Source organism: Bos mutus, chromosome 5 (genome assembly GCF_027580195.1).
Source record: "Bos mutus isolate GX-2022 chromosome 5, NWIPB_WYAK_1.1, whole genome shotgun sequence".
Lineage (NCBI taxonomy): Eukaryota > Metazoa > Chordata > Mammalia > Artiodactyla > Bovidae > Bos > Bos mutus.
The window spans coordinates 94,692,089-94,710,467 of NC_091621.1; the positions used below are offsets into that span (position 1 = coordinate 94,692,089).

The 18,379-nt window shown below is 39.0% G+C and overlaps 1 protein-coding gene across 1 annotated transcript in view; it reads right to left on the reverse strand.

The window, feature by feature from the left end:
* Positions 1–18,072, reverse strand: part of OVCH1 (ovochymase 1) — a 96,432-nt gene extending 78,360 nt beyond the window's left edge. The window contains exons 1-6 of the mRNA XM_070371265.1: positions 17,534–18,072; positions 17,149–17,246; positions 16,248–16,420; positions 9,967–10,062; positions 8,931–9,082; positions 6,974–7,160 (exon numbers count right to left, since the gene is read on the reverse strand). Coding sequence (XP_070227366.1) covers positions 6,974–7,160; positions 8,931–9,082; positions 9,967–10,062; positions 16,248–16,420; positions 17,149–17,246; positions 17,534–17,668 — 841 coding nt within the window. The 5' untranslated portion in view covers positions 17,669–18,072. The remainder of the gene's footprint in view (positions 1–6,973; positions 7,161–8,930; positions 9,083–9,966; positions 10,063–16,247; positions 16,421–17,148; positions 17,247–17,533) is intronic.
* Positions 18,073–18,379: the final 307 nt, after the last annotated feature.

The window sequence follows — 18,379 nt, forward strand, 5'->3', positions numbered from 1 at the left end:
TGTTTCCTTATGCCTCTTTATTCTTCAGAGGCTAACCTCTGTGTCATTTTCTTAAGCAGATGCTGCCCCCTTTTATGGCAAACCTTCTGGGTCCCTCAGAATTGAGCTCCTTAGACCTCTCCTCAGTCCTTTGAACTTTGAACTTCACCTTTAAAAAAAATTATTTAATTGGAGGATAATTACTTTACAATATTGTGATTGTTTTTGCGTATATCAACATTAATCAGTCATAGGCACACATGTGTCCCCTCCCTACTGAACCCCCCTCCCAGCTCCCTTCTACCCCATCCCTCCAGGTTAAGCCTGTTATACAGTGAAGTGGGTCAGAAAAAGAAAGACAAATTTTGCATATTAATACCTGTATATGGAATCTAGAAAGATGGTACCTATGGTCCTATGTGCAAGGCAGTAAAGGAGACAGATTTTTGGACTCAGTAGGAGGAGGAGAGGATGGGATGATTTGAGAGAATAGCACTGAAACATATACATCACCATAATAGATAGCCAGTAGAGTTAGAACTTTACCTTTTATCACAACTGTTCATTTACTTCTTTGTCTTCCCAAATATTCGAGGACAGTTTGACATCTCCAGACCCATATTTATTTTCCTAATCTAGATTTTAGTGCCACAGAACAAAAATAACTCTTCAAAGCCTGCCTTATGTTTCCACTCTTTGAAGTAAAATTAACAAGGGTGAATGGGAGAAGCAGAAGAGGAGTGATTTATTTTTAGTGCTCTTCACTAGTTTAGAAAAAAAATGTTAACTGGATAAATTAAAAAAGAATCTTGTTCTTAACCAGTAGGTATAATTTTTTGTTTTCTTCATTCGCCAGGTCAATCTATTGTACTTTGTTTTTGTTGGACTGTTTTGATTTCACTTATAGGTATATATGTATATGTGTATATTCTATTATTTTAATTATTATTTGCCTAATTTTGTAACTGCCATTTTCTGAGGTTCATCTTTGGTTTCTCATTTTTGGGTATTTGTTTTGATCTCACTTAATGCCATAACAAACCACTTGTGAAGTCTTTGTTCCTGACCAAAGATCAAGCCCTGAGCCTTTGGAGTGGGAGTACTGACTCCAAGACCCTAGACTACCAGAGAACTAACCCTGAGGAGTATCAAATAGTGAGAAGTCACACAAAGGACACCACCTGAATACAAGACCCAGCATCACCCCACCAACAGTAGCACCCTGTGCAGAACGTCTCATCTAAACAACAAACAAAACAAAAATACAAACCCAATCATCAACAGACGGGATTACCACCTCACTCAGCCTTGCCCATCAGAGGAAAAACAAACTTACTCAGCACAAATCTCACCCTATCAAAAACTTTGAAAACAGATTGGAGAAAATGCAAAAATCAGTTAACAAAGACCTACAAGAATTAAAGAATAAACATATAGAGACAAACAATACAATTACTGATATTAAAAATACTCTAGAAGGAATCAATAGTAGAATATCTGAAGCTGTAGCATACCTCTGGGAGGCTATCAAATACACCAATATTTGAATTATAGAGGTCCCAGAAGAAGAGAAAAAGAAAAGGTATGAGAAAATTTTTGAAGAGATTATAGTTGAAAATTTCCGCAACATAGAACAAGAAATAGTCATGTTCAAGAGGTGCAAAGGGTCCTGTACAGGATAAACCCAAGGAGAAACACACCAAGACACATATTAATTAAACTAACAAAGACTAAACACAAAGAAAGAATATTAAAAGCAGCAAGGGAAAAGCAACAAGTAACATACAAGGGAAATCCCATACGTTTAACAGCTGCTATTTCAGCAGAAACTCTTCAGGCCAGAGGGGAATGGCAGGATATATTTAAAGAAGAAAGGGAAAAATCTACAACCAAGATTACTGCACCCAGCAAGGATCTCATTCAAAATTGATGGAGAAATCAAAAACTTTTTAGACAAGCAGAAGTTAAGAGAATTCAGTACCACCAAACCAGCTTTACAACAAATCTTAAAGGGACTTATATAGTCAAGAAATACAAAAGAAGAAAAAGATCTACAAAATCAATCCCAAACCATTAAGAAAATGGCAATAGGAATGGCAATAAATGGCAATATATATCAATAATTACTTTAAAGGTAAACATTAAATGCTCCAACCAAAAGACACAGACTGGCTAAATGGATACAAAAATAAGACCCATCTATATGCTGTCTTGGAGAAGGAAATGGCACCCTACTCCAGTACTCTTGCCTGGAAAATCCCATGGACGGAGGAGCCTGGTAGGCTGCAGTTCATGGGGTCGCTAAGAGTCGGACATGACTAAGCGACTTCACTTTCACTTTTCACTTTCATGCATTGGAGAAGGAAATGGCAACCCACTCCAGTGTTCTTGCCTGGAGAATCCCAGGGATGGGGGAGCCTGGTGGGCTGCGGTCTATGGGGTTGCACAGAGTCGGACACGACTGAAGTGACTTAGCCCAGCAGCAGCATATGCTGTCTTCAAGAAACCCACTTCAGACTCCAAGACACATATAGACTGAAAGTGAGAGAATGCAAAAATATATCCCATGCAAATGGGAAGCAAAAGAAAGCTGGAGTAGCAATCGTCATATCAGACAAAATAGACCTTAAAATAAAGAAGATTACAAGAGATAAGGAAGGACACTACATAATGATCAAGGGATCAATCCAAGAGCAAGACATAACAATTGCAAATATCTATTTACCCAACATAGGAGCACCTCAATACATAAGACAAACACTAACAGACATAAAAGGAGAAATTGACAGTAACACAATAATAGCAGAAGACTTTAACACCCTACTCACACCAATGGACAGATCAAAACAAAAATTGATAAGGAGACACAAATCTTAAATGATGCATTAGATGAGGTGGATCTCTTTGATATCTTCAGGACATTCCATCCAAATGTAGAAGAACACACCATCTTCTTAAGTGCACATAGGACATTCTCCAGGATAGACCACATCTTGGGTCACAAATCAAACCTCAGTAAAATTAAGGAAACTGAAATCATATCAGGCATCTTCTTTGACCACAGTGCTATGAGACTAGATATCAATTACAAGAAAAAAACTGTAAGAAACACAAACATATGAAGATTAAACAATATGTTTCTAAATAACCAACAAATTACTTTAGAAATCAAAAAGGAAATAAAAAAATTTCTATAAACAAATGACAATGAAAACACAACTCAAAACCTATGGGATGAAGCAAAAGCAGTTCTAAGAGGGAAGTTGATTGCAATACAATCCTACCTCAAGAAACAAGAAAAACATCAAATAGACAACCTAACTTCATACCTAAAACAACTGGAAAAAGAAGAACAAAAAACCCCCAAAGTTAGTAGAAAGAAAGAAATAATAAAGATCTGCAGAAATAAATGAAAAAGAAATGAAAGAAATAATAGTAAAGATTAATAAAACTAAAAGCTGGTTCTTTGAGAAGATAAAATTAACAAACCTTTAGCCAGACTCATCAAGAAAGAGAGAAGAATCAAATCAACAAAATTAGAAGTGAAAAAGGAGAGGTTACAACAGACAATGCAGAAATACAAAGGATTATAAGAGACTATTATGAACAACTATATGGCAATAAAATGGACAACCTGGAAGAAGTGGACAGATTCTTAGAAAAGTTCAATCTTCCAAGACTGAACCAGGAAGAAGCATGATACTGGATGCTTGGGGCTAGTGCACTGGGACGACCCAGAGGGATGGTATGGGGAGGGAGGAGGGTTCAGGATGGGGAACACATGTATACCTGTGGTGGATTCATTTTGATATTTGGCAAAACTAATACAATTATGTAAAGTTAAAAAAAAAAAAAGAAATAGAAATTATGAACAACCCAATTACAAGCACTGAAACTGAAGCTGTGATCAAAAATCTCCCAAAAAACAAAAGGCTCAGGACCAGATGGCTTCACAGGAGAATTCTACCAAACATTTAGAGAAGAGCTAATGCCTATCTTTTTAAAACTCTTTCAAAAAATTTCAGAGAAAGGAACACTTTCAAACTCATTCTATGAGGCCACCATCACTTGATACCAAAACCAAAGACAACACACAAAAAAGAAAACTATAGGCCAATATCACTGATGAACATAGATGCAAAAACCCTCAACAAAATTTTATCAAACAGAATTCAGCAACACATCCAAAAGCTCATACACCAAGATCAAATTGGGTTTATTCCAGGGATGCAAGGATTCTTCAATATATGCAAATCAATCAATGTGATACACCATATTAACAAATTGAAAGATAAAAACCATATGATAATCTCAAATAGATGCAGAAGAAGCCTTTGACAAAATTCAGCACCCATTTATGATTAAAACTCTTCAAAAAATGGGCATAGAAGGAAACTACCTTAACATAGTAAAGGCCATATATGATAAGCCCACAGCAAACATTATTCTTAATGGTGAAAAAGTGAAAGCATTCCCTCTGAGATTAGGGACAAGACAAGGGTGTTCACTTTCACCACTATTATTCAACATAGTTCTGAAAGTCCTAGCTACAGCAATCAGAGAAGTAAAAGAAATAAAATAATCCAGATTGAAAAAGAAGATGTAAAGCTCTCACTGTTTGAAGATGACATGATACTGTACATAGAAAACCCTAAGCATAGTATCAGAAAATTACTAGAGATAATCAGTGAATTTAGCAAAGTTGCAAGATACAAAATCAATACATACACAGAAATCACTTGCATTTCTATATACTAACTGAAAAATTAGAAAGAGAAATTAAGGAATCAATCCCATTCCCCTTTGTAACAAAAAGAATTAAATATCTAGGAATAAACTTACCTAAGGAGACAAAAGAACTGTACACAGAAAATTATAAGACACTAATGAAGGAAATCAAAGAACAACATAAACAGATGGAGAGATATTCCACGTTCCTGGGTAGGAAGAATCAATATTGTGAAAATGACTATACTACCAAAAGCAATCTACAGATTCGATCTCTATCAAATTACCAATGGCATTTTTCACAGAACTAGAACAAAAATTTCACAATTCATATGGAAATACAAAAGACCCTGAATAATCAAAGCAGTCTTGAGAAAGACTGGAGCTGGAGGAATCAATCTCTTGACTTCAGATTATACTACAAAGCTACAGTCATCAAGACAGGATGGTACTGGCACAAAAACAGAAATATAGGGTAATGGAACAAGATAGAAACCCCAGGAAAAAACTCATACACCTATGGCTATCTTATTTTTGACAAAGGAGGCAAGAATATACAATGGGGAAAAGACAGCCTCTTCAATAAATGGTTCTGGGAAAACTGGAGAGCTACATGTAAAAGAATGAAATTAGAACACTTCCTAATACCATACACAAACTCAAAATGGATTAAAGACCTAAATGTAAGACCAGAAACTATAAAACTCTTGGAGGAAAACATAGGCAAAACACTCGATGACATAAAGCAAGATCCTCTATGACCCATCTCCTAGAGTAATGGAAATAAAAGCAAAAGTAAACAAGTGGGACCTGATTAAACTTAAAAGCTTTTGCAGAGCAAAGGAAACTATAAGCAAGGTGAAAAGACAACACTCAGAATCGGAGAAAATAATAGCAAATGAAACAACTGACAAGGGTTGGATTAATTTCCAAAATATACAAGCAGCTCATACAACTCAATATCAGAAAAATGAACAACCCAATAAAATAGAGGGAAGAAGACCTAAACAGACATTTCTCCAAAGATCATACAGATGGCTAACAAACACATGAAAAGTTGCTCAACACCACTCATTATTAGAGAAATGCAAATCAAAACTACAATGAAAAATTGCCTCACACCAGTCAGAATGTTCATCATCAAAAAGTCTACAAACAATAAATGCTGGAGAGGGTGTGGAGAAAAGGGAATGCTCTTGCACTGTTGGTGGGAATGTAAATTGATACTGCCACTATGGAAGACGGTATGGAGGTTCCTTAAAAAAATCTAGGAATAAAACCACCATATGACCCAGCAATCCCACTCCTAGGCATATACCCTGAGGAAACCAAAATTGAAAAACACACATGTATCCCATTATTCATTGCAGCACTATTTACAATAGCTAGAACATGGAAGCAACCTAGATGCCCATCAACAGATGAATGGATAAAGAAGTTGTGGTATATAAACACAATGGAATATTACTCGGGCATAAAAACGAATGCATTTGAGTCTGTTCTAATGAGGTGGATGAACCTAGAACCTATTATACAGAGTGAAGTAAGTCAGAAAGAGAAAGCTAAATACTGTATTCTAATGCATATATACAGAATCTAGAAAAATGGTGTTGAAGAATTTATTTACAAGGCAGCAATGGAGAAACAGACATAGAGAATAGGCCTATGGACTTGGGGAGAGGGGAGGAGAGAAGGAGATGTATGGAAAGAGTAACATGGAAACGTATTACCATATGTAAAATAGATAGCCAACAGGAATTTGCTGTATGGCTCAGGAAACTCATACAGGGGCTCTGTATCAACCTAGAGGGGTGGGATGGGGAGGGAAGTTCAAAAGGGAGGGGATATATGTATACCTATGGCTGATTCATGTTGAGGTTTGACAGAAAATAGAAAATTCTGTAAAGCAATTATCCTTCAATTAAAAAATGAATAAATTTATAAAAAAGAATCTTCTAATGAGACTATTCTCAAAAACTATTTTAAAATCTCCTAAGTACAAAAAACATATCTCATGAAAATCTACATGACCATAAACTTGACGATCCAGTTGATGTTCAAGTTAAATTGACAGGTATTATTGTTCATGAAATCAGAGTTAAAAATTTATATACACTGGATTAAGAACAAAACCCAGCCATCTTCTTCTTATTTTAAAGCTTATTTCCGATTATATATGCAACATAGAGTATCCTTGAAATAGGCATGATCATTTTTTTGAGTTGCAGTGGATGAGGAAGGAAGAATCCACAGAAATTACACTCACCTGTCATGGTCTGTGTGATAAAATCCATCAACACAAATACCTTGGAGAAAATGCCAGGTGATGCCTTTCTCTGCTTATTTCTGAAAGGATTCCAAACTCTAGTACAACCAGCTGCCCAGGAAGTTATCCCAGCAAGAACCCAGACTCCATCATCTCTTCTACAAACAAGTGGGCCTCCAGAGTCCCTCTTTTATGGTAGAGAAAGAGGAAATTTTAAAACAGTTACAAGTTAAAAATACCTTATCAGGTGCAAAAAGATCAGCCCTCATCTCAGAGAGAGAAGTAGTAGAAGCATAAAAACTCAATGGTCATTATTCATCAACGTTTTGTGTTCATCATTTTGTTTCTTCATCATTGGTTTCAAAGGACTATCCTTTTATTCAGATGTAAACTCCTTCCACTCACTTCACGAAATCTTGTCAAGCTAACCTTTAATTTCTCTCTTCCTCCTAGTCTTTTGGGAACAATTCAAAATCAATGGAAGGAGGAGGGGGAGTTCACAGATAAACGCTTAGATAGTTCACAGATAATGCTTCCACTATAGCATTCTAGGGAAGACTGGATCACATTCCAAGCCCACAATACCAGTGAATAGAGCCCCCAAGTTCACGCAATGGCTCAAGGCTTTTAAAACAGAATGCCTGGGAAACTTATTTTGTCCCAGGGGCTATATATAAAGGATCCATTGGCTCTGAGACTAGAGGACAAAGGAGCCACACTTTCAGGATCTTTTCTTTAATAATTCTTCATAACAATGTGCTGCTTTGAAAACACATGCCAATTGGTATCAGATTGAATCCCCACAAAAGGCACAGAATTGACAACTTTATCCAGAAAATACTTACCTGTAAAGGATGAGACAGTAAGTCTACCTATATTCCAATTTAGAAAGCAGAATAATTGTAAATGTCTATCTCCTTCCTACCAAACTCTCCCTGGCCCTTATTCTGTCACCCCCTAGAAGAAAAATTAAACATTTTCCCAACAGAAAATTTTAGAGAGCTCCCCAATGCAGTTTCAAGCTGCTTGTTGGCAAAGAATAAAGACTCCCTGGTCCTCCATTTTAAGAAAAACAATTATAATTAAAACTTAAAATCCACATCTATCACAAACTGGCCTCCCTTTCCTTTCTTGTCAGAGTTGGTCTTCTTTGTGAAGTTGTTGTGTTGGCCTTGGAATGTTGTCGTATACAACATCTTTAACCCCACAGTTACTGTAGCTATGCTGCTGCTAAGTCACTTCAGTCGTGTCCGACTCTGTGCGACCCCATAGATGGCAGCCCACCAGGCTCCCCCGTCCCTGGGATTCTCCAGGCAAGAATACTGGAGTGGGGTGCCACTTTCTTCTCCAATGCATGAAAGTGAAAAGTGAAAGTGAAGTCGCTCAGTCGTATCTGACTCTTAGTGATCCCTTGGAGATCCTACCAGGCTCTTCCGTCCATGGGATTTTCTAGGTAAGAGTACTGGAGCGGGTGCCATTGCCTATCTTTGGTCAAACTCTGTGTAAACATTGCATTCCTCACTAAAGCTTGAGAAAAGTTAAAATGTTTAACAAACGGTAGAATGAAAAATAATCACAGCTAGCCTAATTCATTTGCCAAGGTGGTTATCTTGTTTGATTTCGTTAGGCTGGAAATGTTGAAACCACCTTCCTTGCCTGACCTCTTCACTCCCCCACAAAGAGGTACAGGGGTAAGAATGCACGTGGGATAGAAAAGAACTCTCTCAGCTCTGGTCAAGGAAAGTTTTTCAGTAGCAATCAGATGGAAAGATGAGGGAAAAGCGAAATCTTAAAGAAGTAACCCCTCAAAAGCAGCGCAGAAAGCACTCTCATCCATATGATAGTGGGTGAACAAATGGACTGGTTTATGCTAGGAGGACTAGTGTGCTGCAGTCCATAGGGTCACAAAGAGTTGGATATGACTGGGCAACTGACCGACAACAACAATGCTTATTACCTGGCAGGCATCCTTTTCCCCATCAGGAAAACTGGCACACAACATGTCCCTCCCCAGGGGAGGAAGGTTCATGCCCCTGAGCATGGCACCGCATCTTCTGTCATCCATAATGGGAACTTCCACTTCCTGTAGGATATTTGAATATTCTGATGCTGTGGAGAAGGGACTGGTTAGTTGGTCAACAACTGTCCCCACTTAAAGAAACCAATAACAAGCTTACAAGTTTAGAACTGGCAGATGTTTAACCAAAATGTAGAAGTAATTTTTTTTATAGCTCTGAATAATATTTTTCCCTAAAATCTTACACTAGTGACAAAGGGCTTTTTTTAAATCAGATTTTTAATGTAACATAGGCAATTGTTGGAGAAGGCGATGGCACCCCACTCCAGTACTCTTCCCTGGAAAATCCCATGGACGGAGGAGCCTGGTAGGCTGCAGTCCATGGGGTCGCTAGGAGTCGGACACGACTGAGTGACTTCACTTTCACTTTTCACTTTCATGCATTGGAGGAGGAAATGGCAACCCACTCCAGTGTTCTTGCCTGGAGAATCCCAGGGACAGGGGAGCCTGGTGGGCTGCCGTCTATGGGGTCGCACAGAGTCGGACACGACTGAAGTGACCTAGCAGCAGCAGCAGGCAATCGTAGCTTCTCTGAATATATGTTTAAATGTTTCCTCAAGAGGAAAACTTTAGTCAGTAAAGGCAACATTTTGTAACGTTCTTCGCTTTTTAAAAAACACAATACCAAAGATAAGGAAGCTGAACTATTGTTACTTTACTGTATTCTTCATCTATTATATTTACTTCCTATTCCTGACCCTGATACACCTGACCAAAATGGCAGCAGAGGAATTTTATGTAGAGCCTTTAAGTATAGCCTTTTTTTGGTGAAGACAAGCAGAAGTCTTCCCTGAGTTAGAACTCAGAGAGGATAAAACAAGGATAAATGTATTATTTAAGACCAACAAAATTCCTGATTCCAATGGGCATGTAAAGGAGCCTAGAAGAAATATTACATTCTTTTGATGTCTCTTACTCTCTGAAATCTTGCCCCATCCACTGGCCATGCAAAAAATTCCTTCTTCAAATTTATCACCTCTATGGGGAATACAGATTGGCTGAACAGTAGTTCCTGAAAAAAACAACAATAACAAAAAATCATAAGAGTCACAGACAAGTGATCCTAAATATATTTGGAAACTGACATCTCGTTGATGTCATAGCTTTCACAGTTTCTTCCTAAATGTAAGTAATGATATTTTAAAGGTTTTTCTTCTCTCAAAAGAACTATCCCATATTTATAGAAATTTAGAAAGTGCAAGTAAGGAAAACAACTCATTGTTAAAAGTACCAAAATGACCTTCCCCAACTACCAACATTTTAGGATGTGCCCTTGTTCTTAAGGGGCTTCCCTCACAGCTCAGTTGGTAAAGGATCTGCCTTCAATGAGGGAAACCCCAATTCGATTCTTAGGTCAGGAAGATCCTCTAGAGAAGGGATAGGCTACCCACTCCAGTATTCTTGGGCTTCCTAGTGGCTCAGCTGGTAAAGAATCCACCTGCAATATGGGAGACCTGGGTTCGATCCCTGGGTTGGGAAGATCCCCTGGAGAAGGGAAAGGCTACCCACTCCAGTATTCTGGCCTAGAGAATTTCATGGACTGTGTAGTCCATGGGCTTGCAAAGAGTCAGACACAAATGTGCAACTTTCACTTCACTTCACTTCACTTGTTCTTAAGGGATAGTTTTTCACTCAAGTAATTGAGCACTGTTATGTGGAGAAGGCAATGGCACCCCACTCCAGTACTCTTGCCTGGAAAATCCCATGAATGGAGGAGCCTGATAGGCTGTAGTCCATGGGGTCGCTAGGAGTCGGACACGACTGAGTGACTTCACTTTCACTTTTCACTGTCATGCTTTGGAGAAGGAAATTGCAACCCAGTCCAGTGTTCTTGCCTGGAGAATCCCAGGGACGGGGAGCCTGGTGGGCTGCCGTCTATGGGGTCGCACACAGTCGGACATGACTGAAGCAACTTAGCAGTAGCAGCAGCAGCAGCATGTAGCAAGCGGTCTTCTAGCCCTCAGTAAATGATCAGGAAAAATCCCTGCCCTGACAGAATGTAGATCTAGGCATGAATAAGTGTGAGTGTGAGTGAGAGAGAGAGAGAGAGTGAGTTTGGGGTGAAGTACAAGTAATTCTAATAATTTAGCTATCAGGTAATATGTGCTCTGATTTAAAAAAAAATCAGGAAAGGATAAGAAAGATGATAAGTCTGGGGATTAGGGAATATGGCAAGGGAGATGCAATTTGTAAAATGGCAGTCATGCCAAGTTCCATTGAGCAGAGCATTGAAGAAGTTGAGGGAAGAAATCATATCTGTGGCAGTCATATCTGTGGAAAGTATCTGAAGAAGAAAAAAACAAAATGGAAATTTCCCGCAGTGGAATCATGTCATATATGTCTAAGGAACAGTGAGGATTCCAGGATGTCTGGAGCAGATTAAACAAAAGAAATTCTAGTAAAAAATGAACAAAAAAAGAGGTTGGCTACAGGGTTAGGGTGATGGATGATGTCAGCTAAGAATACTGATTTGCATCTGAGTGTAATGGAGAACCACCGAAGTGTTTTGAGCAGAGTAATATACTCTGATTTACATTTCAAAAGTATTATTCTGGCTGCTGGGTTAATAATAAAAATTAGGGATGCAAGAGAGGAAGTTGGAGATGATTCAAGAGACCATTCAAATTAACCCAGGCAAGAAATGATGGGAGCCTGGAGCAGGATGTAGGAGAGGAGAGGGTGAAACAGAAGCAATAGACTTTTTCTGATGGATTCGATATAGAGTGTGAGAGAAAGAAGAATGAGCAATGAGTATGGTCAGTGTCTCTATTTAATTCAACTATTGTTACCAATTCCAATTATGTTCATATCTTTAAGTTTTATTGACTCCATTTCAAGTCTTCCTTTTCAGTTAATAGTTTCTTGTTAGTCATTTTTTATAGACTTTTACTTATTTAAACTTAAAACTTACTTTGTAGTTATGTATATCATTTTAACATCTGTCATCTTGGAATGTCTAATTCCGGTTGATTACTTTGCACTCTGGTGGCAACCTTCTCTGCATGCTTTTAATTGTGTGTGCTCTCAATCACTAAAGCTCTATGGGAGTACATTCAAGCTGAGACTTAAGGTTCATGTCTTCAAAGAGAATTTACTGCCTTTGCTTCTGCCAGAAACCCAATTACTCACCTGGAACAACTTTAAAATCTTGGCTTAGAGTTTTGGGGACAGGCAATGTGTATGCCAGCTGCAAACCTGAATGAATGCTAGCTCAGGAAAATAGATATTTCTGAGAGCCCTCCATCCAGGGCCAAGGTTCAAGCAGGTGAATTTTCCTTATTCCCTCACTTTATGTGGCATATTTTCCTGTCTCTTTCTCTTCCTCTTGTAAAGAATCACCTTTCAAGAAGTCCCAGGTTACATACATGGGAGGTTCCAGTCAGACTCCCTGCTCCCATATCTTACTCCCACGCATGCATGGGAGTAAGTTTCCTTGCATGGAAAGTTAAGGTTATAAGTTCTTTTTTTTTTTTTTTTTCAGTGATTTAACATGGATAAAATACTTTTATTAAATCTACTGTCTGTATTCTAATACTGTTAACTGACCCTCAGTGTCCTTTTTAGCACTTTTTCCTTCTAGTACAAGATCTAGTCCAGGATCAGATATTGCATTTCATTGTCATGTTGATAAAGTCTCTTTTAATCTGGAACACTTTTACAGCCTTTCTTTGTTTTTTATGATATTGTCATTGTTAAAGAATACTGCCCCTACTTTGTTTTTTTTTTTTTTTTTTGACAGCTTTAATTTTTCAGCACTTTATTTATTTATTTTTTTATTTGATAAATTTAACACCTTTTATTGCCATACCTCATTTTACTGTGCTTTGCTTTAGTGAGCTTTATAGATACATTTTTTTTTTTTTTCCTTGTTAATTTTCTGTTTAGTTGATCTATCCATAAGTGTGAGTGGGGTATTAAAGTCTCCCACTATTATTGTGTTATTGTTAATTTCTCCTTTCATACTTGTTAGGATTTGTCTTACATACTGCGGTGCTCCCATGTTGGGTGGATATATATTTATAATTGTTGTATCTTCTTCTTGGATTGATCTTTTGATCATTATGTAGTGACCTTCTTTGTCTCTTTTCACAGCCTTTGTTTTAAAGTCTAATTTATCTGATACGAGTATTGTGACTCCTGCTTTCTTTTGGTCCCAATTTGCATGGAAAATCTTTTCCAGCCCTTCACTTTCAGTCTGTATGTGTCCCCTGTTTTGAGGTGGGTCTCTTGTAGACAACATATGTAGGGGTCTTGTTTTTGTATCCATTCAGCCAGTCTTTGTCTTTTGGTTGGGGCATTCAACCCATTTACGTTTAAGGTAATTACTAATAAGTATGATCCCGTCGCCATTTACTTTATTGTTTTGGGTTGAGTTTATACACTATTTTTGTGTTTCCTGTCTAGAGAATATCCTTTAGTATTTGTTGGAGAGCTGGTTTGGTGGTGCAGAATTCTCTCAGCTTTTGCTTGTCTGAAAAGCTTTTGATTTCTCCTTCATACTTGAATGAGATCCTTGCTGGGTACAATAATCTGGGCTGTAGGTTATTTTCTTTCATCATTTTAAGTATGTCTTGCCATTCCCTCCTGGCTTTGAAGAGTTTCTATTGAAAGATCAGCTGTTATCCTTATGGGAATTCCCTTGTGTGTTATTTGTTGTTTTTCCCTTGCTGCTTTTAATATTTGTTCTTTGTGTTTGATCTTTGTTAATTTGATTAATATGTGTCTTGGGGTGTTTCTCCTTGGGTTTATCCTGTTTGGGACTCTCTGGGTTTCTTGGACTTGGGTGATTATTTCCTTCCCCATTTTAGGGAAGTTTTCCACTATTATCTCCTCAAGTATTTTCTCATGGTCTTTCTTTTTGTCTTCTTCTTCTGGAACCCCTATGATTCGAATGTTGTAGCGTTTAATATTGTCCTGGAGGTCTCTGAGATTGTCCTCATTTCTTTTAATTCGTTTTTCTTTTATCCTCTCTGATTCATTTATTTCTACCATTCTATCTTCTAATTCACTAATCCTATCTTCTGCCTCTGTTATTCTACTATTTGTTGGCTCCAGAGTGTTTTTAATTTCATTTATTGCATTATTCATTATATATTGACTCTTTTTATTTCTTCTAGGTCCTTGTTAAACCTTTCTTGCATCTTCTCAATCCTTGTCTCCAGGCTATTTATCTGTGATTCCATTTTAATTTCAAGATTTTGGATCAATTTCACTATCATTATTTGGAATTCTTTATCAGGTAGATTCCCTATCTCTTCCTCTTTTGTTTGGTTTGGTGGGCATTTTCCTGTTCCTTTATCTGCTGGGTATTCCTCTGTCTCTTCATCTTGTTTAAATTGCTGAGTTTGGGACTCCTTTCTGTATTCTGGCAGTTTGTGGAGTTCTCTTTATTGTGGTGTTTCCTCGCTGTGTGTGGGTATGTAGAGGTGGCTTGTCAAGGTTTCCTGGTTAGGGAAGCTTGTGTCCGGTGTTCTGGTGGGTGGAGCTGTATTTCTTCTCTTTGTTCAGTCGCGCTATGGGGAGGGAGGGAGGATGCTGCAAACAAATGACACTGGCGCGGCGCTCGCAGTGCTTCAGCCACACTGGGTCTACCCCCGCTCACGGCGCGTGTAGCCTCCCTGCCCACACTGCTCGGGCTCTAGGTTGTTCCGCTGGGAACAATCCGAGGCTGGCCCTGGGTTGCATGCACCTCCCAGGTCCAAGCCGCTCAGGTTCAGGCACTCAGGTAGTCCTCAGAGGCGCAGACTTAGTTGGGGCTGTGTTTTGTGCTCTTCCCAGGTCCGAGCAGCTCAGGTGATGAGGTGTTTGGCGAGCGCCAATGCTGCGACTTATCGCCTCCCCGCCACTTGGTTATCTGGGTGTAAAACCGGCGCACCTTCTCAGGCAGATGTTGACCGTCCAGACCCCCAATAAGTTTTAGTTAGCAAAGAAGCCAGTTTTATAGATAATGTCTCTCTGGGGCTGCGATTGCCCCCTTCCGGCTCTGGCTGCCTGTCACCGGGGGAAGGTTTGCAGCCCGGCTACCTCTGTTTAGTCCTTTGTTCCGTGCTGGGCTGGCGGTGTGTCTTAGGTTAGGGCTGGCTTTTCACATGGTAGATATCCCACAGTCTGGTTTGCTAGCCCAAATTATTTCGCTCAGATAGTGCTCAGGGTATTCAGGCCAGATTCTTACTCTCAGCGATGCAGCCCGCGCGCGCCTCCCTGCCCAGCCCCGCTTGCTAATGGCGGATGCAGGCGTCTGCGCTGCTTCTCCGCTGGAGGAGTTACCGTAGGGCTCGCAATCTGCGAGTTTTAATTGTTTATTTATTTTTTCTCCCTGTTATGTTGTCCTCTGTGCTTCCAAAGCTCGGCACGGATTCGGCAGTGAGAAGGTTTCCTGGTGTTTGGAAACTTCTCTCTTTTTAAGACTCCCTTCCCGGGACGGAACTCCGTCCCTCCCTCTTTTGTCTCTTTTATTGTCTTTAATATTTTTTCCTACCTCCTTTCGAGGAGTTGGGTTGCTTTTCTGGGTGCCTGATGTCCTCTGCCGGCATTCAGAAGTTGTTTTGTGGAATTTACTTGACGTTTAAATGCTCTTTTGATGAATTTGTGGGGGAGAAAGTGTTTTCCCCGTCCTACTCCTCCGCCATCTTGGCGCCTTCCCCCAGGTTATAAGTTCTTAAAGATCATTTAGATGCTTCAACGGCAGTCACTTAACTTCAGTGTCTGGCTAACTCCTTTGAATTTGTTCTCTTTCATTGTTTTTAGTCACTGAACATTTCCCTTTCCTGTATTTTTTTTAAAGTAGGCTTTTAATATTTTGTCTAGAATGCTTAGATTATCTGTACTGAGAATGGTATCAAATATCTTGTCCATAATAATGACAGAAAGGAGAAATCTGAGGACATTTTCAAATGTCCCATACTCCTTGGTTAGAGATGAGTACAGGTAGATGGTCTAGAATATTGCCCAGCCAAGACACTGGAGTACTTAAAATGCTGATTAAGCATACATAAGTCGTGGCTGGTACTTATAGCCTGTGCAGTACTTTTTATATGTTATAGATTAAACAAAATTATTTTTAAGGAACAAAATTTAGCCATTCTAATATTACTATATATATATATACACACACAGAGAAATTAAAGTTAACTGGTAAAAATTAATAAATATAGCTTTTTTCGTTACATCTTTTGTATTCTAACTCTCCCTACTTACCAAACTTGACTTTGAGTTTTAGATACAGCAGTGCAATATTAAAACTCATATATCCAAGTCTGTTGTATTCAGGATGGATAATAATTTTTGAGACAGGAATATTCTGTTCCTCCTTATCCTTCTGAAAGAGGTTGTACTCCCCAGCAGTCACTGTCAGACTCTTAATTTGCTTCCTAAAACCAAACAGAAATCTTTCAGTAAGTATAATCCTTTCCTCTAGGAAAGACTGTCTTGATTTCATGTAATTAACATGATTAATGTATCTTTAGGGATTTCCAAATCTTAAAAGAAGATGTACTTTATTAGCGATTATTACTATTGTTATAATTTCTATAAATTATAGCTATCTATAAAAAGTCATGGTTTTCAATCATGGAGTGTTTACATTCTGTGAACTCTTCTACTGTCACTCATCATTCTGCATAAAATATTCAGGTATCTTTTGTACATAAACCAGTCTCTCTCTATATGCTCTACCATTTTAAACAATATATAAAAGTTGTTCCTACTGTCCTTTTTCTCCTATTAGCACCCTCTTTTAATAGTATTTTTCCCTCCTAATTACTGAAAAGTAGATTATTAAAACATTGGCTTATTCACTTAACATTCGATGTTAATACTTTATTAGAATCAGTAACCATCAACCCACCCTCCACTAACTCTACAAATCATAGATTATGTGTGGAATCTTTGAGGTCTCTGATTAATAGAGTAGAAAGCACAAGAAATCTTGGGCTACACACAAGCATCTGGGAATCAGGAGTCAGTCAGCAGGTAGACCAGATGGAAAAAATTAAGAAAGGGACTAAGGTTGAACGATGCATAGTATTTAGCGCATTGACTGTCCCAGTCCAGTTGCCATGGATCAAGGTTTGATAAGTAGTGGAAATCCACAACTTACTCATTGAGGCCAACCAGGCAATGTACTGCTGTAACAACCAGATCATCTTGAATCAAACTTCCTCCACAGAAGTGGTGTCCACCTAATTTCAGGGAGACCTGCCCAAGAAAAAAGTTAGGAACACAACTAATATACATCTCCACATAGATGTCATCTCCTTCAGAAAAATTTGAAATCAACTCTTCTAATATGATGTCACATTAAGATACTGATACATTCAATAAACTGGTTAGTAAGAGATTTCTTATGAAGCAAACTTTGTGACAGTGAGGTCAAGTGGGGGTCCATTGTAAAATTACCTGTTAAGCTGGAGTTATGGTATCTAAAAATAGGGAAATAATTCACCGTTAGCTCATTAAGAAATCAATGTCTTTATCACACTCACCTGCCATGGGTGTCCACCAACTGTTGAATTTCTCCAACTACTAATTCTAGAGAAGAACCTAGATTCCAAGACAGTTTCTATACTTTTCAAATCAACTGCACGAATTCCGTACTTCAGTCCTGTGTGGGAGAGCATATGTGTCACACACACACACCGCTCCTTATGTCAGGGTTCATTTTATCAAGATTTCCATTCTGGGGTTTTGTTCCCCCGGTGCAGATGTTCACTCAGCTGCAGGCTGTCCCCTTTTCTCAAAATATCCCCGACCTGAGACTGTCCCAGTCACACCTCATTGACTAGCACTTGCCTGGTGACTCTCCCTGCCCTTTGCAGCCTGAGCTGCCTCAACAAAAATAGACCTGGCCACTGAATGAGGCCCCTTTCCCTCTGGTGAGGGATTCGGGGCTTTCCCTGGGAGGGTTGCTGCTGCTGCTGCTAAGTCACTTCAGTCGTGTCCGACTCTGTCCGACCCCATAGACAGCAGCCCACCAGGCTCCTCCGTCCCTGGGATTCTCCAGGCAAGAACACTGGAGTGGGTTGCCATTTCCTTCTCCAATGCATGAAAGTGAAAAGTGAAAGTGAAGTCGTTCAGTCGTGTCCGACCCTTGTCAGACTCTTTGAGACCCCATGGACTGCAGCCCACCAGGCTCCTCCGTCCATGGGATTTTCCAGACAAGAGTACTGGAGTGGGGGTGACATTGCCTTCTCTGGGAGGGTTAGCATGGCATAATTTAGGTGGAATGAAAGATACTGGAGAACATACACTGCTCTGAAACAGAGTCACTGGATTTTAAGTTACTTCCACTTGGTTATCTTTCCTTGGAGGAAAATCTTTAGCACCAGCAA